This window comes from Megalobrama amblycephala, linkage group LG12 (genome assembly GCF_018812025.1).
Source record: "Megalobrama amblycephala isolate DHTTF-2021 linkage group LG12, ASM1881202v1, whole genome shotgun sequence".
NCBI lineage: Eukaryota > Metazoa > Chordata > Actinopteri > Cypriniformes > Xenocyprididae > Megalobrama > Megalobrama amblycephala.
In genome coordinates, this window is record NC_063055.1 from 5,970,001 (window position 1) to 5,997,923 (window position 27,923).

Genomic DNA, 27,923 nt, shown 5'->3' on the forward strand with positions numbered 1-27,923 from the left:
AGATTGATTTGCAGTGATAGACAGACTTGCTACGATAGATAGATAGATAGATAGATAGATAGATTGATTTGCAGTGATAGATAGATAGATAGATAGATAGATAGATTGATTGATTTGCAGTGATAGATAGATAGATAGATAGATAGATAGATAGATAGATTTGCAGTGATAGACAGACTTGCTACGATAGATAGACAGACTTGCTACGATAGATAGATAGATAGATAGATAGATAGATAGATTGATTTGCAGTGATAGACAGACTTGCTACGATAGATAGATAGATAGATAGATAGATAGATAGATAGATAGATAGATTGATTTGCAGTGATATACAGACTTGCTACGATAGATAGATAGATAGATAGATAGATAGATAGATAGATAGATAGATAGATAGATAGATAGATTTGCAGTGATAGATAGATAGATAGATAGATAGATAGATAGATAGATAGATAGATTGATTTGCATTGATAGATCGATAGATAGATCGATTTGCAGTGATAGATAGATAGATAGATAGATAGATAGATAGATAGATTGATTGATTTGCAGTGATAGATAGATAGATAGATAGATAGATAGATAGATAGATAGATAGATAGATAGATAGATAGATTTGCAGTGATAGACAGACTTGCTACGATAGATAGACAGACTTGCTACGATAGATAGATAGATAGATAGATAGATAGATAGATAGATAGATAGATTGATTTGCAGTGATAGACAGACTTGCTACGATAGATAGATAGATAGATAGATAGATAGATAGATAGATAGATAGATAGATAGATAGATAGATAGATAGATAGATAGATTTGCAGTGATAGACAGACTTGCTACGATAGATAGATAGATAGATAGATAGATAGATAGATAGATAGATAGATAGATAGATAGATAGATAGATAGATAGATAGATAGATAGATAGACTGTATCTTGCTGCAGTAAAACTAAGCACCAATAACTGGGAAAGACGCCAGTGATGATGAAAACAACAGTGAGTGACTTTTGTATTATGTGGCGTGAGTACTGAGTACCGCCCGCGTTTACTCCACCTATCGGCGCATTTTACTGTGATTTTACCGCCTGAGACCCGGTGAGGTTGGTGGATTTACTCCTGCACTTACACCGGTGGCTTTTATTCTGCATTCGGACCGTTTGATGAGTTAAATGACAGGGACCGCATGTGCTCACCACGATGAGGGTCTATCATATTTCCCATCTGCTGTGAAAATGACATTTACGTGGATCAAAACAGACGGAAAGTTGGACGGAGGAAGTTGAAGTAAAGTGAATATTAGCCAGCAGCGCTAGCACCGCAACTTAAACGACACTTATTTGACATTTACATTCTGTTTGATTCAATGTAGTGGTGATGTAAACGTGTAAATAGTGTTTATAGTCAACGTACTGCGTTATGCTTTTGTGTCGCCCTGCTTTTTGTTTTTAGTACACTGAGTTTATTAGCTTGCCTTGCTAGCTGTCATTTGAACTAACGTTACCTCTGAAGTCAGGACATGTTGTTTGCCAGATTATTTACCACTTTCAGTATATTTTACGTTCGTTTACTCGCAAAATATTAACATTTAACTTTATTTTTGTATCGTGTAAACAACATTTCACACAGCAGTCGTTCAGTGGAGGTGTCAGTCATAACGTTGTCTCAAATGTTTCTTCTAGAACTCCTCAGCAGAAACAAATATTGACTCAAACGAGACAACAGTAAGAGTATAGAGTTTATTGACATTAATGTGTATGGCATAACTCAAATATCTGAGTTTACTTATGTTCTCAAACTCTAGAGGAGTAAGATTGCAGGTTTATGCTTTATTTTGTATGAGAATCAATACAAATTGTCAATCCAAAGATAAAAGAAAAGAGTTACGCACAAGTTTCCACTTTTCTCCATTTAATTTCCTTGCTGTCTCTGAAACTATTGACATTTCCAATAGAATGTGTTAGTTTGACATGCTGTTAATTTGCTGAAATCGCATTTATATTAGTTTACATGAATAGATATCCATTTAGCTGTATACATTAGCAACCTGCTTTTCAAAAACCTTCGTTTTGTATTGATAAGCTACAAACAAAATGTCTGTGTACTCAAAACTGCCCTCCCAGCTGAAAAAACCCCTTGTGAAAAAGACCATTCTCCTTCTTGTTGCGCTGTATGGGGCGAAGAAACTTTCCCCTTATGTATATGGCAAGCTGAAAGGAAGGACTAGTAAACAGGTTAAGCGTACTGACCTGGTTACCTCCAATGAAGAACCTCAAGAAGTGGAAGCCGCAAGGAAAAAGAAAAGCTCTCCGGCTGTGAACCGCGAATTCTTCGAGAGGTTGATTCGTCTCTTGAAAATCCTCTTTCCTCGGCTTTTCTGCAAAGAACTTGTCCTGCTCGGTTTCCACTCTCTAGCTCTCATTTCACGCACCTTTCTCTCCATCTATGTAGCCAATTTGGATGGGCAAATAGTGAAAACCATTGTGAAGAAAGACCCCAGGGCATTTGTACTTGAGTTAACCAAATGGCTGCTCATTGCCATTCCGGCCACGTTTGTGAACAGTGCCATCCGTTACCTGGAGGGTCAGCTCAGCCTGGCCTTCCGCACCCGGTTGGTCACCCATGCCTACATGCTGTATTTCAATGATCAGACATATTACCGTGTCAGCAACATGGATGGCAGGTTGGCAAACCCTGATCAGTCCTTGACTGAAGATGTGGTGATGTTTGCTGCCTCTGTGGCTCATCTGTACTCGAACCTGACCAAGCCGATCCTCGATGTGGTGGTGACCTGTTACACGCTCATTAAAACTGCTGAGTCGAAAGGTGCCAGCACCACTTGGCCCGTCATCATAGCTGGCTTTGTGGTGGCACTTACTGCCAAGGTTCTGAGAGCGTTCTCCCCACGCTTTGGTAAACTTGTGGCAGAGGAAGCCAGGAGGAAAGGCGACCTTAGATACATGCATTCTCGCATCATAGCCAACTCAGAGGAGATCGCCTTCTATGGAGGACATAAGGTAAGAGATTATTCTCGTGCTTTAGTTTTCTGTCATCATATGCTCACCCTCATGTCTTTCCAATTCTGCATGACTTTCTTTCTCCTGAGGAATGCAAATGGAGATGTATAGCATGTATAGATGTTTTCATACCATGATAACAGACTGTGACAAGCAGTAATCAACCTCCAGAAAGGACCAAAAAGATCAAGTTGTTCAGTGAATAAAATTTTAATCTGTTCCTCTCAAACAAAGCTTTGAAATATAACACATGACATATGGACTATTTTTGTGGTGCTTTCTTTTCCTTTATAATTGGTATTTTAAAACTTGGGGCCACAATTAAAAATGTTATAAATATATATATATATATGAAGAGTTTATTTCCAAAACGCAATAACTCCATTTTGATTATTTTGAGTAAAAAGGTGTTTTCTTTACCAAAACATTGGCAAGATGAAAACCACTATTTTCTGTTTCAAACTTTCACATAGCATCTTTTGGATATAAAAACATAAAAAAATTCAAATCTACATTTTGATTTTAAAAAGTTTATTATAAAAACGTATTATTTTTTCCCCAAAATGCAATAAATCCATGACACTTTTTTTTTCAAAATGCAATTAATCCATCAATATAAAAGTTATTTTTCAAATTGAAAATACACAACAAAGTAAGTTGATTCACATGTATGACAGAGTCTAAACTTTGCCAATATTTATCTTATATTCAGCCAATTTACTAAAAATACATTCAGCCGTCGCTCCAATGGTCATCTTGTTAATGTTATGAATTATTTGTCATTACCGATTAAAGAGTATCTGGCGCCACCGCACGGTTAAATAAACACATTTGCCGAGTACATTGGTATTAAAAATGGCTTTTAAAAAAGCCTTTAATGTTTACAGTGTGTGGAATGGTGCGCTGTGATTGGTGGAGAGCGGATATATCGCGTTCTGCAGAAAAAGGAGACTGGCGTTTGTCGCGTTTTGGGAAGAAATGGAGAAAACATGACAGAATAACACGACGGATATCGCATTTTGCGCAAAATTAATAAATGACTTTTCAATACCGACCAGATACAATACTGATTTTGGCGGAAACTCAATTTTTTGAAAATGGCGTTTATCGCGTTTTGGAACCAAACTCTTCATATATATAATATATATATATATATATATATATATATATATATATATATATATATATATATATATATATATATATATTTTTAATTGTGGCGCCTTGTTTTGAACAAGCGACCTCTTGTGGTGAAAAATTACATATTGTGCCTTTAACACATTTAATTAACATCTTAAAGTCCGCGTAAACCAGAAGTTGCAAACGACTTTTCTCCAGTGTTGTGACGTTTTTCCAAGTGAAACAGAATATTGAATAGAGGGCAGGGTTTTACTTTAGCGCTCCTCCTCTCTATCTCTCGCTCATAGCAGACGAATGGTTGCAGGGGAGTGGTTTAAGCGTTTTCAACCCAAGCCGTCAAACTGACGTCATCAGAGAAGGAACGCCATTCCAGACTGGAAGTAACTTTTCAGATTTTGATTAAAGATTACCGCGACAAACAATTTTTTTCTGTGTTTTAACTTGCACGGATTAATTGTTCACCACAAGACTAGTAATATGCACTAACAAAGTAAATAAAGTTTTGATTTCATCTGTATTTTAAAGGCACAATATGTAATTTTTCGCCACTAGAGGTCGCTTGTTCAAAACAAGGCGCAGCTCGGTGACGTCTTGATTTCATGCAGTAATAAGGCTTACTGTGTTGATCTATATAACAATTATTAGATTTCTTTTGGTGAATGTATCCAAACAGTTGCTCACCTGTGTAATAAAACACATAATATATTAAAGCGTCTTTGGTGTTTCCATGGTTTCTAAAAAATAAAAATAAATCGAGGGTAACGCGATAGGTGGCGCATGGACAAAAATTGCTTATTTCTCTGGATTTAAACATTGTTGGAAACATTTGGGATAATATAAGATATATGTCCTAGTGATTTTTGGATATTTTAATCCATAAATCTTACATATTGTGCTTTTAATTACTTTATATATTTTTTAACACATTTAACAAATGTGATATTATTGCTTGCATAATGTAATATATAATTATATATTATATTTTTATAATAATATAATTGGCTTGCATTCCAGGTTTTCGTAGAGCACTTTTTATTGTATAGAACAGCATTTATTGTAAAAAGTGACGTATAATTTTAATCACTTCTTTTGAATTAAGTTCACTGACAATATAAAATCGAATTATTTCTTTTTCTAAATGTATACACTACCGTTCAATCGGTTGGGGTTTTGTTTTTGAAAGAAATTAATACTTTTATTGGAAAAAAAAGTGACAGTAAAGACATTTATAATGTTCCAAAAGTTTCAAATAAATTATGTTCTTTTGAACTATTTATTCATCAAATAATCCTAAAAAAAAAAGTATAATGATTTCCACATAAAATCTGTTTTCAACATTGATAATAATGAGTAAGCAGGAAAACTGCATATTAGAATAATTTCTGAAGGATCATGTGACACTAAAGACTGGAGTAATGATGCTGAAAATTCAGCTTTGATCACAGGAATAAATTACATTTTAAAATAGAAAACAGTCATTTTCAATTATAATAATGTTTCAGAATATTACTTTTTTTCTGTATTTTTTATCCCCCCCCTGGTAAGCATAATGGACTTCTTTTAAAAACATTAAAAGACATTAAAAAAAAATCGTACCGACTCCAAACAGTGGTGTCTTAATGTTTCAGGAAAGTTATGATTATGTTTAGATCATATTTAGAGATCATTGTAAGTTTGAAAACCACTGCTTTATGCAGTTTGGTTGCTGTTAAATTCTTACTTTTTTTGTGTGTGTTCTATGGATGAAGAAGTCTTACAGGTTTGATATATAATGAGGGTGTGTAAATGATGACTATCCCTTTAAGACTGTAACACGAGTGTTTGAGGTCATTTTGTGCATGTGTCTCAATGACAAAGCAAATGCCCCAGCTAAACAAACAGTGCCCCATGCTTGCAATTGGAAATGTTCCTGAACTTCATGGTCATATGGCCAGAGAAACTGTTCATAGAGAGAGGTCATGTGGTTTGTCTGAATACAAAGAAGGCCCTGGAATTGGGGCAAAAGTCTGTAAGCTCCTCTGTGACCCCAGACACACACTGCACACACTCCACTTAACCTTCTTGATGGTTTTAATGTGCTCTGATTTATGCTTAAAATTTTGAAATGATCATGAATCAGAAAGCCTGATTGGACACTTTATTATTGAAAAGCAGCTTGATGTTATCTTGTTGTCTGTGTATCTGCGTGTATGCATGTCTGCGTGTGTGTTTGCGTGCCTGTGTGTGTGCCCTGCGCAGATCGAGATGTTGCAGCTGCAAAGGAGCTACACGGCGCTGTCCGAGCAGATTAACCTGATCCTGTTCAAGAGGCTGTGGTATGTCATGCTGGAACAGTTCCTGATGAAATATCTCTGGAGCGCATCGGGCCTGGTTATGGTCGCTGTGCCCATCATCACTGCCACCGGATTCTCTAAATATGGTATGGATTAAATTATGATTATCTATAGTTCCCGTGCTCTTCTCTATGTCTGTGGCTCCAGACGTTTCAGCTCTGTGATTGTTTCAATCCAAAACTTCCTTGAAAATCCTTAAGCATGTGTTGATATGGTATGGGAACACTTTAGTATCTTTGTGTGTGTGTGTGTGTGTGTGTGTGTGTGTGTGTGTGTGTGTGTGTGTGTGTGTCCCTGAAGTCTGCTTATACACTACCGTTCAAAAGTTTGTGTTGGTAAGGTTTGTTTTTGAATGTTTTTGAAAGAAGTCTGTTATGTCCACCAAGGCTGCATTTGTTTGATCAAAAATACAATAAAAACTGAAAAAACTGTGAAATATTATTACAATTTAAAACAAAAGATTTCTATTTTAATATATATTCGAATATAATTTATTCCTGTGATGTCAAAGCTGAATTTTCAGCATCATTACTCCAGTCTTCAGTGTCACATGATCCTTCAGAAACTATTCTAATATGCTGATTTGCTGCTCAAGAAACATTTCTTATTATTATCAATGTTGAAAACAGTTTTTTCAGGATTCTTTGAAGAATAAAGTTCAAATGAACAGCATTTATCTTGAAATAGAAATCTTTTATAACTTTATAAATGTCTTTCCTATCACTTTTGATCAATTTAATGTGTCCTTGTTGATTTATTTATTCAATATAAGTTTTAAAATCTGACAGTTTTTAATATAAGTTTTAAAATAAGTTTTTTACTGACCCCAAATTGCTGTATGTTAATACTTATATATGTTAATGCCTTCTTCTCAGGACCTCAAAAATGGTTCCTGAAATGTGATAGACGTGTTTGCTTCTCTTTCACTTCTATTGTATTTTATATATTTCTCATGCTCATGTTCTTGTGATGTCCATTCAGATTCAGAGGATGTGAAACAGGCAGCCCTGGTAATGAAGGAGGAGGACTTGGTGAGTGAACGCACACAGGCTTTCACAACGGCCCGGAACCTTCTGAACGCTGCAGCTGATGCTGTGGAGAGGATCATGGTCTCCTACAAAGAGGTGAGATACATTTCACATACATTTCACAACCATTCAGTAGGCACTTTCAAGTCAAGATAAACTGTGAAGAAGAAAATAAAATGTTTCCAAAATTACAAACTAAGTAGAAACTATACATGTATATACGAACAGTAACAATGGTGTTGGTTTTACCAACATCCTTTAGAAGTGCATGCAAAGTGGATTTGCTTTTGCAGTGGAGAAGACCGCTTCTCGAACCAAACTCTAGATAAGCGAAACTCAGAGATATGCACTCGAACCAAAATCTTCCAGGTCTCAGCTACAACCGCAGTGTTTGAGGGTCAAAGTAGTCTAGGGCTGTCAAACGATTAATCGCGATTAATCGTATACAAAATAAAAGTTTGAGTTTGCATAATATATGTGGGTGTACTGTGTGTAATTATTATGTATATATATAAATACACACAAATTAATGTATATATTTTAGAGAAATATGTTATTTATGTACAAAATGTTTATTTATATATATAATACAAATTATATAAAAATATAAATAAATACATATACTTGTAAATATTTCTCAAATATATACATGAATGTGTTTGTATTTATATATACATAATAATTACACACAGTACACCCACATATATTAGGCAAACTCAAACTTTTATTTTGTATGCGATTAATCGCGATTAATCGTTTGACAGCCCTAAACTAGTCATCGTTCGCGGGCACCCAATGAAGACCATAGGCTGGCATTATGCAAATTTGTTACAAACCTACGTAGGTTTGTGCAGGAAGTAAGGCTGGAATTACTGATGATTCGTTTCAGCAGTTCAGAATCAATTCTTTCCTTTGGGAGACAATTACTCAATTTATTGTGCACTTTGATCTTTGAATCTTTGCAGACCGTCTACATGAAGGGTACCGTAATATCTGAAAAAGCATAGTAGGGGCACTTTAAAGGGTTAGTTCACCCAAAAATGAAAATTATGTCATTAATGACTCACCCTCATGTCGTTCCAAACCCGTAAGACCTCCGTTCATCTTCAGAACACAGTTTAAGATATTTTAGATTTAGTCCGAGAGCTTTCTGTCCCTCCATTGAAATGTATGTATGGTATACTGTCCATGTCCAGAAAGGTAATAAAAACATCATCAAAGTAGTCCATGTGACATCAGTGGGTTAGTTAGAAGTATTTGAAGCATCGAAAATACATTTTGGTCCAAAAATAACAAAAACTACGACTTTATTCAGCATTGTCTTCTCTTCCGGGTCTGTTGTCAATCCGGGTTTACGACTCCGCAGTGACGCTGCTGACGTGTTATCCGGTGCGCCCGAGCTTCGTTTACAGTCTGAGGGAGACGCACGCTGTATTCAAGCTATTCTACATTGTTTGTATTTTGGTATTGCTATATTTTTTAAAATGGTGCGTAAGTGTGCATGTCGCGGATGTCCTAATCGCCAAAAACAACCACGTAAAAGTGCATTACCAACGCCGACAGATGAAAGGATTCAATGGAATCAATTCAATAGAATCAATTCGATGGAAAGGATTCTGGAAAAGAATACAATGCTGAATAAAGTCGTAGTTTTTGTTATTTTTGGACCAAAATGTATTTTCAGTGTTTCAAAAACTTCTAACTAACCCACTGATGTCACATGGACTACTTTGATGATGTTTTTATTACCTTTCTGGACATGGACAGTATACCGTACATACATTTTCAATGGAGGGACAGAAAGCTCTCGGACTAAATCTAAAATATCTTAAACTGTGTTCCGAAGATGAACGAAGGTCTTACGGGTTTGGAACGACATGAGGGTGAGTCATTAATGACATCATTTTCATTTTTGGGTGAACTAAGCCTTTAAACCAATGAACTATAAAAAAAAAAAAAAAACATTAACCATTTTATGTAACCAACCACAGTTTACTTTTTGTATGTGATGTTTAGGGGCACGCTAATCTGAAATCTACAAATGTACAATATAAAACCAGTGTGCATTGGTTGATCTTCTGTCGTCTTTTGTCATGTAAATATAGCAAATCTAAACATTGTGCATCCACCTCCAAATAAATAATTCTCTGCCATTTTCAGACTAGTTATTTCTCTCAAAGTCGTTGCCTATACAGGGTTTCATGTGTGAAAGTAGCTAAAACTACTCCGTCATCCCATCACAGGTCACAGAACTGGCTGGATATACTGCTCGTGTGCATGAGATGTTCGAGGTGTTTGAGGATGTGCGTGTCGGGGTGTACCGCCGTTCGGCCACAGAGGTCAAGCCAGAAGATACAGTAGCGTCTCAGAAGGTGACGCATGGCATGAGAGTGGAGGGACCGCTGCAAATAAGAGGTTTGATCGCATCTGTTGTGCATTGTGTAACATTATAGCCATTTTCAGAATAGAATACTATCTAAAACCTCTGAAAGAAAATGTTATAAAGTATGTATAATTTGCACAGTAATTTCCTATATGCATGGAATATGCAGATGATCTTACTACAAAATGTATCTTTTACTGCTTGGAATACTATATCCCACAATGCAATGTGCTCGATTTGACCTTCTATTTCTGGTGTGGCAAATGAACTGGAAGCAATGTAAACCATGATTTTGATTTGATCTCTTGTTCATTATTTGATTGGGCTTTCAAAAGTCCAAATTTTCAATCAAATAACTGCAGCCTTGGTAAGCATAAGAGACTTTTTTCAAAAACGTTTTAAAAATCTTACCGACCCCAAATTTTTTTAACAATAGTCTATATTAAATATGTACTGAGCAGTACGTACAGTAGTTATCAGTGCATTTATATTCCATGCTGAACATAGTCATTTACATTAAGTAACTGTCTTGTTTGTGTGTGTTTGTTTAGGTCAGGTGATTGATGTGGAACAGGGTATCAAATGTGAAAACCTGCCAATAATAACTCCTACAGGGGATGTGGTGGTTTCCAGCCTGAACATACAGGTAAATTCCCATCTTAAACCCTCCTTTAGTCATTTTAATGCATAATCTAATTTTACCAGTGCGAAATTGGCATGCGGATGTAGTAAGCATTGCATACTTGTTACAACCAATTAAAACCGCTCTCCATTTTCCAGCTAAGGAGACTGTATATTCAATTATTTCTTACTGCGTGCTGCAATATCTTGTGCTCATGCAGAGTAAATGAGTCCGTGGCCTGATGCAACATGCTTGATTTATGCGCATGTGAAGTGTGAATATGTCAATGAGGCTGTTATCTTTTCTTATTTCTCTGGCCCAGTTCTGTGAGTACTTCACTGATAATACAGCACTGCTAATCAGTGTCTGACCTTTGACAATTTAAAGAGGGTTTAGGTGAAGATTATTATGAGACTCCTATAGAGAATTTGTATGTATTTTGCTCATTCACTCTTACTGTCAGTTTTTGCTTGCATTAGCTTATCATTATGGAATATTTGAATTAGTTTTCCCTGCCTGTGCTCTGGTGACAGATATAGTCAATTATTCTGAACAACTCAAAGCATGTTGGCAGGACTTAAAGCTGTAAACTTTAACGCTAGCAAGATAAGTTAAGCAAAATATATTGCAGTCTTGCAGATTTTCCTTTGATATGTTCTCAGCACCGCTGGTTATTATGTACATGTTTTAGATAACACCTGCAGAGCTGATACGTCGATAGTCGACTGACAACATGGACATATGTGGGTGTTTTTAACATCAAGCTTTTTGGTTAATATTTAAGAGAAATGTATATGATGTGATTTAACTGTTTTTTTAACATTTTCTTACCATTTTTAGCTTTTTTTTTTTAGTTTTGTAGGCCTGTGGATTTACATTTCCTGTGGGGAAAAAAATACAAATAATCCATGCTCCAATAATATGAAGAACTATGCATAAAATCCATGCATGATAATTATACAACAATTATAAAAATGTCGTTTAAAGTAATTTTAGGTGCATTATAGCATGTCACATTGCATGGCACTTCAGCAGCCCACATACAAAACTTTTTGTATTTTAGTTCATCATTCCAAAATGAAGGATTATTTTTGCAAATATTAATGATCTTTTTTTTGTGTGTGTGCGTGTGTGTGTGTGTGTAAAACCTGTATTTCAGTGTTATCATTCAGAAAATAATAATTCATAAATTTGCCCACACTTAAATGCATTCTAAATTTAGGATACTTTATATATGTATATGTATTTAGAATATTATACAAATTTTTATTAGAATTCTTTTTTTATTAGAATTATATATAATTTCAGGATTCATCAATATTAGACAAGGACATAACCATGTCTTGAACATCGTAGGAGAACAGTTTTTAATCAAGCATAAATTAACAGAACAGTGAAGGAATTTCTAGCTCTAATTCTAGTTGGGAAATAATCATTTTTGAACCATTTGCAAATAATATTTGCATTAAAATATGCACACGTTAGGCTGCTTTTATTTGTAATGTGTCGAAAACGTAAAAGTGTCTCGACACATGAATCACATAAATGGATAATTTCAATTGAAAATGGCCATAGTTTGTAGTTTGCATCACTGGATGTTACTGTTGGTCTTTTAACATTTTCTATTTTAAAACATGTATTAAATGTTTCGCTATTTACATCTTGCCTCACTCTCTTTCAGCGTTAAACTGACGCTTCGCGCTCTGCTTCTGTGTGTGAACATTAAACCCCGCCTACTTTGATTTGATTGGTCATCTCAATCATTTTGACATTGATTAGCAGACCATGCAGACCAGACTAAAATGTAACTTTTAAACCTTTTTGTCACCCTAACAACATCATACAGTGCACTGCGTAATGGAGTGCAGCAGAGCAGTGCAAGAATTTCATGTATTGGGGGGGACAATTTGGCCATTTCTAATTATTGCGATATTTAAACGACATTTTTATTATTGTTGTATAATTATCATGCATGGATTTTATGCATAGTTCTTCATATTATTGGAGCATGGAATATTTGTATTTTTTTCCCACAGGAAATGTAAATCCACAGGCCTACAAAACTGAAAAAAAGCTAAAAATGGTAAGAAAATGTAAAAAATAAAACAGTTAAATCACATCATATATATTTCTCTTAAATATTAACCAAAAAACTTGATGTTAAAAAACACCCACATATGAAGGGGACTTGTCCCCTTCAATGTTTATGGTAGTTACAGCCCTGATATTAGAATGAGGGTATGAAAAAATGTTTGTGTGTACACGCCTGTTGTGAATCCGGTGGAAATTTGAAACATCTGTGCCCATCAGTATGCAACTTATACTCAATTATTAGTGTATGACACTCATTGTTTAATTTACTATTTCAGTGTGAACTATTTCATTAAAACGAGTCTTAGATGCTCTAGTTATGAATGCAGTTCATGCTTTATGCACCAGAATTCTTTAAAACCCATTTCTTGACTATGGATTGAGTATCTCTTCCCTTATGATTAATTCATGTTTTCTGCCAAATTCTGAGAAATGGGTCATGAGTAGCACAGTGTGACCCCCCTCTGGTCTGCCCCGGACAATGTGCTGATTATATTCCGGTCGCGCGTTGGTGTGCTCTTAGGGTTTCCACGACAGCGCCTCGATTTGCAGGGGCGGCATGGTGCTAATACCCTCTCATGGCCATGATGTCGCAGTCATGCGGTGTGCTCATGACACAATGCATGTTACCCACAATGCTTTCCTAGCCAAAAGCAGACCGCCTACTGCATGCCAAGAGGAAGAAAGCGCATTAGACAATGATGTGATAGTTGAAACCTCTCAGGGAGGCCAGATATAATCTGAAGTTGCTTTGAGGTTGTTACATTTTTGGATGAACTCAACTGTACCATTAAAGGAGACATATCATGAAAATCTGGCTTTTTCCATGTTTAAGTGCTATAATCGGGTCCACGGTGCATCTACCAACCCAGAAAAAGTGAAAAAGGACAACCGAGTAACTTTGTTTTGTACCGCCCCTTGTACCCACCCACGGCGCCGTCATTTTGTTTTCGCAAGCGACAACGGTGGACCAGTTCTAACGCCATGGCAAAAGTTTGCACAAAGCATGCTAACTGTTCTGCCATTGGCTGTACAGAACACTATTTAGAGTCTTGTTAGCTTGGATAGCCTGCAAGTTAAACCTGGCAAGCTCGATTGTTAAAAAAAAAAAAAGAGCATTTCTATCTGAGCGATATTTTGGAAAAAATATGAGACTATTCACAGCATTTGATAGCAATCATAAACGTTAGCCTGGTGTGTATGGCTCTATTTGGCAAACAGGTACTCCATGTATAGTGGGCGTCCTTACGGGTTTTGCACAAAAAATTAACATGACAGCAGAATGCTGGTCGAACTCCACAGCAACTACATAAATTTATCCACTAACCATTCAGAAACGTCCAATTGCATTCAAAAAGTTGTAACTTCTTCCTGAGTCTCTCCATCAGTGTTGACTCCGGTTTGAACAATGTAAGGCTGAACACCGTTACTGACAATCCTCATTTTGGCTGCGTGAGATTCTCCATCTTTGTTGTTGTTGAGCAACAGAAGCGCAAGCTGTTAAAGCTCCGCCCTGTTTTGGAAAGCGGGCTGAGGGCAGCAGCTCATTTTCACTTAAAGGGACACACAAAAATGGCTTGTTTTTGCTCATGTTTATAATAAATTATCTGTAGGGTATTTTGAGCTGAAACTTCACAGACACATTCTGGGGACACCAGAGACTTAAATTATCTTGTAAAAGGGGCATTATAGGTCCCCTTTAAGATTAAATTGTCAGCTCTCTCCGGTTAAATCCGCAATTCACTGCCAGACAGCCATCAAAATAGGCTGAAGTCACTCGACCAGCTTGTCTCTATACTTAGAAATATCATTAACACCACTTCCAGATGTTTTGAACCCAGATGATTCACATTGGTTTGGTGTTGTGTTGAAGGTCTTTTAATAGTAATTGACGCTCTAGCAGGATGCGGCGCTGGTGTGTTTATGTGTGTCTGGTGAACGGATGGCTTTAACATAATGACAGGGTGCAGAGAGGGAGCGATCTGTTTTTCTCGGTATGTTGTGTTGTAGAGAGAGCCTTTTGAAAACCATCAAGCGCTTCCATCACAGTGGCTCCTTTTAACCCTGTGGCTTTGCTGAATTTGTAAACACATTTAGCCGTTTCCTGTGGTTTATCCCTCTGTGCATCTTTTCTCTCTCTCTGTGTGTGTGGGGGTGTTCTGGGATCTGCTGCATATATGTTTGTGTGTCTTTATTAACATGTTGGGGGATGGTGGGTCTTTCTCTCCAGGTTGATGAAGGCATGCATCTGCTGATCACAGGCCCCAACGGTTGTGGAAAAAGCTCTCTGTTCAGAATCCTAAGTGGCCTCTGGCCCGTCTACAGCGGAGTGCTCTACAAGCCTTCACCCGAGCACATGTTTTACATACCTCAAAGGTACTACAGTTACACACTGCCTGCATGTGGTGACCTAATAAGTATGCATTAAGTATGTACTTCACTGGTCATGGAAAGTTACAGTATATGCTTTTGACTATGTGGTAGGTAGGACTAGGGTTTATTATATAAAATGAAGCAACGTTTGATGAAACGTTTTAATGCATTATCAAGTTGGCATTAAGTTGTTGTGCAATCCCTCCTTCTCTCTTGACTTGCGACTATTTAGTTAGTTGTTATAAAGGGTTAGTTCACCCAAAAATGAAAATTCTGTCATTTATTACTTAACTCACCCTCATGCCGTTCCACACCCGTAAGACCTTCGTTAATCTTCGGAACACAAATTAAGATATTTTAGTTGAAATCCGATGGCTCAGTGAGGCCTTCATAGGGAGCAATGACATGTCCTCTCTCAAGATCCATAAAGGTACTAAAAACATATTTAAATCAGTTCATGTGAGTACAGTGGCTCAATATAAATATTATAAAGTGACGAGAATATTTTTGGAGCGCCAAAAAAACCAAAATAACGACTTATTTAGTGATGGCCGATTTCAAAAAAATGCTTCAGGAAGCATCGGAGCACAAATGAATCAGTGTATCGAATCTGCTGTTTGGAGCGCTAAAGTCACGTGATTTCAGCCGTTGGCAGTTTGACACGTGATCTGAATCCTCCCGGTACTAAATTTAGTTCTTTTTCGCAGCTTATTGCACTTAAACAGTCAAATAAACACACAAAATAATGTCAAAATGTCTTTGCGAGTCTTGGCCAGTATTCATGTAAACACAGTCAGTTATGTTTTAAGTGAATGGATAATGTACATCCAGCCGGTTGTTACCTCAAAATAAACTCCGACAGGGTGATCAGGACGACGCGATTCGGAGGGGTCTTGCATCAGCCAGAAGGGGTTTATTCTGAGAAAACAACCGGCTGGATGTACGCTTATTACATTGCTACTTGACACATAAGTAAATAATTAGACACGAAATATTGATCTGAGTCAAAATATTTTATTAGCTCTTTAAACGCAAAGCTTCTGTGGTGAGATCAGTTGCTAGCACGGCAAGTTCAAACTAGACAGATATTTAAGAGATACGGTACAGTCACACCACATATTACAGGGCATTTTGCCACATAAATAATTATGAGATATTGTGAAGAGATTAAACTGATTTAAAGTCGTACCTGTTTGTTATCTTATAATCCATTACAGTGAACAGAACAATAGTCACAAATGGCAGCAGCTGCCTTTGTATGAGTCCGCGATACCGGATGACATAGTTAAATAACTGTACACAAAATATTGATTTGACTGCATTTTAATATTTTATTACCTCACCAAAGGCAAAACTTCCATGAGGAAATACCGTTCCTAGCAAGCGTATAGCGCTGCAGACTTCAGTAACCCGGATGAGCCTGTGTTATCTGTTTTTAGAGGTTGTTATCAGGGAATAACATACCGCTGGATGCCGCTATTGACCAATCAGAATCAAGTATTCCACAGAGCCGTGTAATAACAGTTAAGAAAAACAACGTATGTGTAACAGTATAATGGATCCGTGTGTCAGGTCTTATACGGGCTGCAAAGTTATGAGTATTCTATAATTGATTCTAAAAATCAGAATTAGGGGGACGAAATGTCATCATTTAACAATTTAGAAATGTAATAATTATGAAAACAATGGCCATTTTGTTGTAAATGCATAAATATAGAGAGATAAAATCATGACTACACAATTCAGAACCAATATGCCATCCAAACATCGTTGACATACTTTTTGTCATTGTACTCTGATTTGGGACTAAATCTAATCTTGCATACAGAATATTATGTATATGCTAGTAGTGTAGAAATTGGCACGTGATTGTCGAGGGCTGATGATTCCTCTTTGTGCAGGTTCAGGGCCCAGTACTGAGACTCAGTCTGCTGGATTTTTGTTTAAGAATTAAGATCAATTAGAAGGCAGAGGCGTGGGTGTGCGTGCATGTGTTTATTTCCATTTCCCACGCCGTGCCAGGTTAATTAGTGCTGATGAGCGTGCTGATTAAAAAGAGGAGCGCAATCCAAAAGCAGTCAGCACATATGGTGCTCCTGTGACTGCGTTACATGTCGGCTTCATTACAAACCCAACAGGAGCACAGCATCGTGTCGTGTTCATGATCACACAACGGGATGTGTCCGACATCATTTAAAACCAGCAGCTGTTTGTCATTTGGCCTGCTTGCAGTTCACTGAACATCTCAATTTATCAGAACTGTTGAAGAGAAAAAAGATTGAATAACACTTTGTTCTCCTTTTTATAGGATGTGCCTAATGTTAAATGATTTTTGAGTAGACTACATTTTGAAACACTTTGCCCATTTTGCTTTCGTTTTATGGAAATTATTAATGCAGTATGTGAAACAGAGGATTGATGAATGGATAGATCAAACGAGACATACTGTGAAAATATCATTACATACACAGTGAGAAATATAAATGTTATTCAGAAGTAATACCTTTTCATCAAACGAATCTGGCTGTTTTATCCAATAAAAACAGACTCGGACTCAAGTTTCATTTCAACTCATCCAGAACTAAAAGAACTAAAAGATTAAATGCCAGGATTTTGGATTTATTATTGTTGTTTTTTCTTTTCAGGCCTTATATGTCGGTGGGAACGCTTAGAGATCAGGTCATCTATCCTCACTCTGTTCAGGAAATGCAGGAGAAGGGCATTTCTGACATGCAGCTGGAGGACATCCTCAAAACTGTGAACCTCTGCTACATCCTGGAGAGAGAGGGAGGTGAGAGATGTCACAGGAACATATACTCAGAAATCCTTCTTAGTCATTTATAAACAATGCATTATGTATACATACATTTATATATATATATATATATATATATATATATATATATATATATATATATATATATATATATATATATATATAATGTGTGTGTATATATACAGTAGAGGCCAAGTGATTTTGGGATTACGAAAATGGACTTCTTCACCCTTTATTCAAATATTATTAAAAATTTGTTAAAGATTAAGCATATTGCGTAGTTGTGCTTGTACTAGACACTTGTTTTATTTGTAATAATACAATGAAACATGCCAAATTGTGCAGACATAATTGGAGCCCAGGATATCATACAAAGAAATTATGAACACATGCAAAAACAACATGTTAACGACATATTAATAGCTGATTATGTTGTAGTCGATTTATGCTTTACCCATGAGCTTTTTGTTTTTCTATGCATTTTTGTTTTGCATAGTGAAATAAAGTTTGACTTTTTTGCCAAATATTGTTTGCCAAAATAATGTCAGATAAATACCTTAACCAATTCCCTTACAGACATAATTTTTGGCCACTACTATATATACATATTTACAGTATTTTTTTACATATTTACATATTTAAAAATTTTTTTAAATATATTTTTTAATTTGTTACAAAAGATTTCTATTTCAAATTAATTCTGTTCTTTTGAATCAGCATTTTATTTCAATATTGGTAATAATAAGAAATGTTCAGTATATAAGAATGATTTCTGAAGGATGATGTGACACTGAAGACTGGAGTAATGATGCTAAAAATTCTGCTTTGCATCACAGGAATAAATTACATTTGAAAATATATTCAAATAGAAAACATTTTCATTTTCAAATGTAATAATATTTCATATTATTACTTTTCTTGCTATATTTTTAATCAAATAAATGCAGTCTTGGTGAACATAAGAGACTTCTTTTAAATGCATTCAAAAGTATTATTCACCCCAAACTTTTGAATGGTAGTACACACAGTCTGATGTATGAATGTTTATTTTCATCAGTGTTATCAAGATAAAAGCAAGCACAACACATTTAGTGTACTGCATGTAAAGCATTGAACTAACAGATGTTTTAGATGAAATATTAATAAAATATAATGAAGAATTAATGTGTAAATGATTCAGTAATACTGTAGCAGCAAAACTGTATTGGTTGTATACATATATTATTAGTAGTATTTAGGGGTGTAACGGTACACAAATGATTCAGTACGCACATGGACGGAAATCGCGGGGGGGTCAGGACCTGTGAATCATCACTGGTCTCACGATTCAATTCGATTACGATTATCATGTCAATTCAATTCCACGATGCATCACGATGTGTTGCATCCTCAATTTTCAATACTACTGCACATGGCTACATTTTCATCAGTGAATACAAGCAGTCAGATATATGAACTCCCCTTTTGTTTTATCTGGTCCAAGAAAGTAAACTTCCTGAATGTAGCAAACAAAACTTAAGTCTATATGACAGGAGCATTTAGAACTAATAAACTAGTAAATACCAAAAGTGCATGAAACATACAATAACGCTCACACACACACTCGCATGCACTCTCTTTCACACATAAGAACACACTTGCACGCACTCGCTCGCATGCTGTAAATGTTAAAATAGCGGGCGCATTTTTTATTACTCACTTTTGTATTTCGTTCGCCTCCCTCCGCCATTTTATGCTAGCGCGAGAAGCACGTATGCAATGAATGATGTCAGAGAAACGTCAGTAGGCTGTAATCGATTATGGTCTATTTACTGCATAATTTCAACACCCCTATAATATAGTGCATATATTTAGCAAAAGAGCTCATTTCTCTGGCGAACTAACAAGCTGTGGACACTGAATGACTTGCCTGAGGTAAATGTAATGCTAAGTGTAGGGGTGTAACGATACGCTCAGGTCACGATACGATACGTATCTCGATACGGAGTTCACGATACGATACGTATCACGATATTTTGAACAAAATGAAACTGAAATTCAAACAAGATTTATTAAAAAAACATGAACAAATTTCAATAATTTTCCTTGTTGTACATATATACATTTTAATAAAAACCTTCTGTATTCAAATTAACAGTTGAATAGGGCTGTCTGTCACTGAAAAAAAATGTTAAATTTAACATGAACTTAGAATTATGAATAGGGGCCGTTCATATATCGCGTCTAAAAACAGGTGGAAGGCGCGGCCGCACCGCTTCTCCTTCTTTCCAAAGTGCTTGCGCTCCCGTGGCGTCGGTCGTTGCTATGCAACCATGAACTGAGCTCTCCAAGAGGATCAGGATGTTTCTGCAAAGGATAAATGATTTCTAGCCCTTGCATTAGTTTTACTACGAGATATATTGATGGAGATAAGATATAAAAACCACCATGTACAGCTATGATCAGCTGTTCGGCTGAGCTTTTGATGTTTTGTTACGGAAAGGCCATAGCTGATCGGTTGATTCTTGTCACACGACCTGCGGTGCGCTTGCGGCATTCTGAGAAGTTGAGAATTGCATGCGCGTCGCGACCGCGTTGATCCCATTATGAGCGCGCCTGCCGCACGGCTACATTTGAAAATAATAACTGACTTGCACGCGGAAAAGACGCAATATGTGAACGGCCCCACAGAACTTCTTAAAGCAAAGCATCGCAAGCGTCTTTTGCTTTTCTGTGAGCACAGCTGTTGCTGTGCACTGCGGTGAAAGAAAGCCACGACTTTTCTCACGCGACCATGCAAGAGACTGACATGAGAAACGTTTAAACCTGCTTACAAGATTCAATGTGTGCCCAAAACACTTACTGAACTAGAGAGCTGATTGAGACACACCATCTACGATAAATCGTTACACCCCTTTATAGTAATTTAAAAATGTGGTAGCATTGGATCTGGACAGGAAGGATAACTCTGGGAGTTGGAAGGGGTGTGTCGCGATTCTGCCTTCTCACATCGCGATACAGGTTCGTGGACCTGCGTATCGCGATTTCGGTTTCATATCGCATATCGTTACAGCCCTAGCTAAGTGACATATTGTTTACAAGCTGTGTTGTTGATGTCTTTCAGCCGTTGAAACACTGATTGAGCGATTACACGAGACATGGTACATTTCAGTAAGTTGTACTGTATCTTTCAACATACCTTCAGATGTTTATTCGTGTTTATTCTGTAACTAGTATTACAGAGGAAAAGATGATCATGTTTACTCGCCCTACAGTGATCTGTCACGACATATTAAAGAGCGTCAAAACAGCATTTTCTGTTTAAATTTCATGATAAAATTGAGAGAATTTGAAAGATGAAACTTTGTTTCTTATCGAAAGTAACAAAACGAGGAGCTAATTGTGATTATTGTTGGTTAATGGTGGTTAGACACGTGTCGAAAGTTTGCGGGATGAATACGTGTAACGTTGCACCCCTAATTACTATTTAATCAAATGTCAAGGAAGAAAAATTTGGGGCTGGGCCGGGCGAGCAGAGGGCGGGGGGCGTTCGGTACGCCATGAGAGAACCTTATGAGTGTATCGCTGTTTTCTGGTTCGGTTTGAATATTGTTACACCCCTAGTAGTATTTAAACATTATTAAATATTGTCAGGTTGGGATGCACTGAACGACTGGAAGGATGTGTTGTCTGGAGGAGAGAAGCAGCGGATGGGCATGGCCAGGATGTTTTACCATATGTACGTCACAGAGAGTATTTACATTTTGACACTGTTTACATCCAGATTTAATAATATAGAGATTGATCCTTTCTGTACTTCTATGCAGAAATCTGTTTGACTGACTTGTAAAATGTAGTTTGTAAACATTTTATCAAATATAACACACATTTATGTTATATTATGACATATATTACATATATTACAACATCTATTTAAATCCCAGTTAAGAATCATGGATATTATTCGGGTATTTTCCGAGTAATGATCTTTCGGTTGCTTGAAATAATTGTTAGAATGACTTCCTGTCTCTGAAAGAAAAATTACCCCTTTGATGATGATAAATTGTGATACTGCTCATGGTTTCATTAAAGCCACTGAATTGATAAATATTCAATTACTGAGTGTTATTAGCATTTAACTGGATTCAGTTCGTGTTTTTGGAATCCATACAGCTCACTTTGCATTTGAAGCAGGCAGCTGCTTTTGGGGAGATTATTGTAGAACCACTCAGATATTTATTAATGGGAAAAAAAAAACAACCCCAAGTCAGAATATAAAAAATTAAACAATTCAACTGCCAACTACTGCTTTTAAGTCTGTTGAAAAAGTCCCCAACAACTTGTGTGTTTAAAGCTGATAAATCTGTGGTTTATCTCTAACAGGCCTCAATACGCCCTCCTAGACGAGTGCACGAGTGCTGTGAGTATTGATGTGGAGGGCAAAATCTTTGAAGCTGCAAAGGATGCTGGGATTGCGCTTCTCTCTATTACACACCGTCCTTCTCTCTGGTGGGTTTTCAATTGTATGAAAATGAAGAGCAGTTCCTTTATTGCTTGTGGGGAAAAAAAGTGTATTTATGTTAATTCAGGAACTAAGCATTGAATCATAAACACATAAGATTAAAGGGGTCATATGATGGAAAACAGGATTTTTCTTGCTCTTTTGTAGTTGAAATTTGATGTACTGTGTAGACATAATCTGTATTCACAACACAAAACTTTCTCCCCAGACTATCCAACAAAGCTGCAATAACGGGTTGTTAAAGGTGCTGAATGCCCAGCATAAAATCAGAAATGGGTGTCCCGGGAGAAAACATCTGTTTCTGTGATTGCACTTGGAAAAAATAAAAGAATCAGGGAAATGGCCCACACTCTTTTATTCAGTCAGACAACTAACCACCTAATAAATGTCTCTGCATATGAATCCAGCCTTATTTTAGGTTTTGGAGAAAGGGATGTGTAAGTTAGCAAAATGATGTGAGATCATCGCATCCATGAGCACATTAACATAAGAACGCTTAGATTAATACTTTTAATTAGTAAGTATGCACTCAGTTAATTAAAAGTGAGAGTAAAGACATTTATAGTGTAACAAAAGATTTCTATTTCAAATGCTGCTCTTTTGAACTTTTTATTCGTCAAAGAATCCTGAAAAAAATGTATCACGGTTTCCACGAAAAAATTAAGCAGAACAACTGTTTTCAACATTGATAATATTAAGAAATGTTTCTTGAAGAATGATTTCTGAAGGACCATGTTACACTAGCTATGTTAAAGCACTGTTTCCATTCAGTGAGTTGAAGAGAACAAAATAAACTGCCACTATGGAAGTTGCTGCAGTAGAAGCCACTGTATATAATAATTTTCATATATAATAAATTACTTGCGCCTCAGAGCGCGCTGGCAAAATGCAATAAACACTGTCATGTTATCTTGCATTCAGATGCCTGGTGTTTGTGAACACAATCGTGAGACGCTTCTGGGAGGGAATAATACCAAACCACTTTAAGAACAGAGATGAAGCCAATCAGTATACACAGTGGGTACGGAAAGTATTCAGACCCCCTTAAATTTTTCACTCTTTGTTATATTGCAGCCATTTGCTAAAATCATTTAAGTTCATTTTTTCCTCATTAATGTACACACAGCACCCCATATTGACAGAAAAACACAGAATTGTTGACATTTTTGCAGATTTATAAAAAAAAAAAAAAACTGAAATATCACATGGTCCTAAGTATTCAGACCCTTTGCTCAGTATTCAGTAGAAGCACCCTTTTGATCTAATACAGCCATGAGTCTTTTCGGGAAAGATGCAACAAGTTTTTCACACCTGGATTTGGGGATCCTCTGCCATTCCTCCTTGCAGATCCTCTCCAGTTCAGTTCTGAGTTGTTGTGAAGCCACTCCTTCGTTATTTTAGCTGTGCTTAGGGTCATTGTCTTGTTGGAAGGTAAACCTTCAGCCCAGTCTGAGGTCGTGAGCACTCTGGAGAAGGTTTTCATCCAGGATATCCCTGTACTTGACTGCATTCATCTTTCCCTCGATTGCAACCAGTCGTCCTGTCCCTGCAGCTGAAAAACACCCCCACAGCATGATGCTGCCACCACCATGCTTCACTGTTGGGACTGTATTGGACAGGTGATGAGCAGTGCCTGGTTTTCTCCACACATACCGCTTAGAATTAAGGTCAAAAAGTTCAATCTTGGTCTCATCAGACCAGAGAATCTTGTTTCTCACCATCTTGGAGTCCTTCAGGTGTTTTTTAGCAAACTCCATGCGGGCTTTCATGTGTCTTGCACTGAGGAGAGGCTTCCGTCGGGCCACTCTGCCATAAAGCCCCGACTGGTGGAGGGCTGCAGTGATGGTTGACTTTCTACAACTTTCTCCCATCTCCCGACTGCATCTCTGGAGCTCAGCCACAGTGATCTTTGGGTTCTTCTTTACCTCTCTCACCAAGGCTCTTCTCCCCCGATAGCTCAGTTTGGCCGGACGGCCAGCTCTAGGAAGGGTTCTGGTCGTCCCAAACGTCTTCCATTTAAGGATTATGGAGGCCACTGTGCTCTTAGGAACCTTAAGTGCAGCAGAATATTTTTTTTGTAACCTTGGCCAGATCTGTGCCTTGCCACAATTCTGTCTCTGAGCTCTTCAGGCAGTTCCTTTGACCTCATGATTCTCATTTGCTCTGACATGCACTGTGAGCTGTAAGGTCTTATATAGACAGGTGTGTGGCTTTCCTAATCAAGTCCAATCAGTATAATCAAACACAGCTGGACTCAAATGAAGGTGTAGAACCATCTCAAGGATGATCAGAAGAAATGGACAGCACCTGAGTTAAATATATGAGTGTCACAGCAAAGGGTCTGAATACTTAGGACCATGTGATATTTCAGTTTTTCTTTTTTAATAAATCTGCAAAATGTCAACAATTCTGTGTTTTTCTGTCAATATGGGGTGCTGTGTGTACATTAATGAGGAAAAAAAAATGAACTTAAATGATTTTAGCAAATGGCTGCAATATAACAAAGAGTGAAAAATTTAAGGGGGTCTGAATACTTTCCGTACCCACTCTATATATATATGGGAATAATTAGAAGGCCATGATGATGGACAGAGGCCAATAGGCAGATTTGGCCAGGATGCTGGGGTTACACCTCTACTCTTTTTCGAAGGACATCCTGGGATTTTTAATGACCATAGGGAGTGAGGACCTCAGTTTAACGTCTCATCCGAAGGATGAGTGATATAGACTTCTTAAAAGTATGGTAGTATAAAGAGCATGCTTATTTTCAAGGGTACAAAAGTGGGTGAGAAATGGTCATCAAAAACTAAATTTTTGGTGCAAAAAACCTCAGTAGCCCCTCACTGCAGAACACACAAGATCCAGGGGGGCAGAGACGGGTAGGTCTAGGGATATGTAAAGTGGGAGGAGTTGGATCTAGATCCAACTCTGCCCCCTAGATCTCGTGTTCTGCAGTGAGGACCATCTCAGAAACCTGGATGAGCCTTATAAGAGAACTTTATAGAAAATAAATAAATAATAATAAACTTTAGAAGTGTATAATACTGCAGTTTCGTGCTTACATTACTGTAAAACTTTCCAGGAATTTAAGAAAAAGGCCTATGTGAGGACACCGCACAGCTTTAAACTTTGTTTCATCCAGAGGTTTTTCTACCAGCATCTTTGCATTACTTGAAATCCAAATAACACGCATTGACCTAAACTTCCTCTGCTTACAGGAAGTACCACTCCCACCTGCTGCAGTTTGACGGCGAAGGCGGCTGGCGCTTTGAGAAGTTGGACGCCTCCACTCGTATTTCCCTGCAGGACGAGAAGCTTCGGCTCGAAACCCAGCTCTCGGGAATTCCCAAGATGCAGCAGCGGCTGGTAGAGCTGTGCCGCATTCTGGGGGAGGACAGCAGCCTGCCGAACCCAGGGGAAGTGGAGGAGGACGACGGGATGGAGGGAGAGAGGGAGCAACTGAAGGAGGCGGAGGAGGAGGAGAGAGATGTGGTATCTGCTAGAAAAGGGAAAGACCTTATGGAGTGATTTGAAGATAGATGACAGATGTTTTCGAGGCCAGGTGTGAGCGTGTTTGTGTGTGTGTGTGTTTTGTGTATCTACCCACACATGCTTTAGAGGCATGTATTGAGTTAACAATGTGTCTCTAATAGGGTTGGGAATCAAGAACTTAATCAGAACCAGTTCCTTTTTTTTTTTTTTAAAGAAATACCACAACGGGAATCATTTTAAGGAGGTTTGATTTCATTGTTAGTTCTAGAACATTTACATTCCACACCGATTCAGAAGAAACACTGTAATAAAATATGCAAAACACTCATCAGAGCCACTTTAAACCACCCTTGCCGTTTTCATGATGATCTGCGTGCATCTCATTTTCTGTTAGCTGTGCATGAGAATTTAAGTGTAATTAATTGAATAGGTCTGTGAAAACATCTTTTTGTGGTAAAGGCTGCTTCTGCTTTTGCAGTGGAAAAATGGCTTTAAACTTCCTTTTTCACAGACTTTTTGATTACATTTAGGGTTGTGAGCCTTTCAGAGTTGAATTCAGAATGTCAGGAAGCTGAATTAAAATGAATTGAAATTTAGAATTTAGAATGGACAGTTTTACTTAAAAGTTGTAAAGAAAGTTTTGAAAAAAACTTTTAGAAGTTTAAAAGTCATGCAGACAGAAAATGATTAAAATGCAGCCAATGGTTTTATCCTTTAAAACTCATCTTTGATAATCCAAAAACATTTTCTTCCTGTGAAAAATATTTCTTCATGTCTTAAAATAGCTTGAATGTAACTCTATACCTTTGCTTCATTTAGTATACATGGACTCATGAATATGCAAATTAGTCCCTGCTTCCACTCTATCACACCTGCTTGGACGACCTGATCCACTCGGTCAACTGTAGTAAAAGCTACACAATGGCAAGTGGAAATACAGGTTTAATTCAGCCATCTATGTTTGAAGCAGAAACTGATTCAGAAGAAGTAGTGAAAGAATAGTAATGCGTTTTATGTATTGCTCTTTACAACGTCGGACACATAACGGTAATTGATATGATTGGCCTTTAGCTTGACTATGTTATCAAACAGCTAATAATGTGTTGCTGATGTTACACAAACCATGTTCTCATTCACCATCTCAGTCAGACAGCTGCCTTCTGAAATCTTTTACAATCATCCATTCTTTCTGCCAATTCTCAAAATTACTAAAAGAATCATTAACGGAACCGTTTAAGAATCAGAATCGGAATCAGGTTCCCATCTCTAGTATGTAGACAGAAAACTCACAGTGAACACTTCAAAGATTTTGTTAGCTGTACAAAGACAGTGCAGTTAGAAAGTGTTTGTTCGTGTGTGTGTGTGTGTGTGTGTAGCTCTCAAGTCTGGGTGTGTTTTGGGGGAGGGGGTGGGAGACAGCTGCCAACTCCGCCAGGTGCGGTCGATGATGAAAGCACCTATGAAAGCTGTTCCTCATGCTCGTTATCGCTGTTCTCTGAAGAATTCTCTGGAAATCTGCGGGACCCAGGCGGCGTGTGCGTTTGCGTGTGTCTTTAGGGAAAGGGTGACAGTCGAGTTTGGGTTCTGCTGTTTTGTATCAGTTCAGCGGTGGTATTGTCAAACTTCTAAGGAGTCGCCAAGAATGCTGTAGCTCAAAACCGTTCCATGTTTTAATGCAAAATCAAAAAGGGCGAATTTGTCCTCAGTGTAGATGGTGAACGTCTTTGCTTTAATGCAATTCTAATTCATATTTAGACCGTGACCACATCTTACATGCACATCGATATCAGGATCGATTATATGTGCAGAACGCGTCATGTAACCTTGCAAACCCGTTTGCCATGACTTAAGCTGCGTACATGTACAGTAGTGGCCAAAAGTGATGTCTGGCCTAGGAAAATGGACATCTTCACCTTTTTATTTTAATATTATAAAAAATTTGTTAAAGATTTTTCAAGCATATTGCGTAGTTTTGCTTGAAGTCAGTTGTTTATTTGTAATAACACAATAAAACATGCCAAATTGTGCCGACATAATTTTTGTTCAGGATATCATATAAAGAGATTATGAACAAATGCAAAAAAACAAGAGAGAACCAATGAAATATTAATAACTGATGATGTTGTAGTCAGCGTATGCTTTTTCCTGTGAGCTTTTTG

At 37.2% G+C, this 27,923-nt stretch overlaps 1 protein-coding gene across 1 annotated transcript; it reads left to right on the top strand.

Annotated features, from left to right (window-relative positions):
• The first annotated feature begins 1,044 nt into the window (after window positions 1-1,044).
• abcd1 (ATP-binding cassette, sub-family D (ALD), member 1) lies at window positions 1,045-27,870 on the top strand. The gene is made up of 10 exons (XM_048209137.1): window positions 1,045-3,025; window positions 6,404-6,584; window positions 7,480-7,622; window positions 9,770-9,941; window positions 10,461-10,555; window positions 14,853-14,998; window positions 17,641-17,786; window positions 21,405-21,489; window positions 22,134-22,259; window positions 25,491-27,870. Exons 1-10 carry the CDS (start codon window positions 2,102-2,104, stop codon window positions 25,798-25,800), a joined length of 2,328 nt encoding a protein of 775 aa, XP_048065094.1. The 5' UTR covers window positions 1,045-2,101; the 3' UTR covers window positions 25,801-27,870.
• The last annotated feature ends 53 nt before the right edge of the window (window positions 27,871-27,923 follow it).

Coding starts and splice junctions, on each gene's coding strand:
- abcd1 (XM_048209137.1), top strand. CDS start 2,102: ATGTCTGTGTACTCAAAACTGCCCTCCCAGCTGAAAAAACCCCTTGTG. Junction 6,585..7,479: donor CACCGGATTCTCTAAATATG/GTATGGATTAAA, acceptor ATGTCCATTCAG/ATTCAGAGGATGTGAAACAG. Junction 22,260..25,490: donor ACACACCGTCCTTCTCTCTG/GTGGGTTTTCAA, acceptor CTCTGCTTACAG/GAAGTACCACTCCCACCTGC.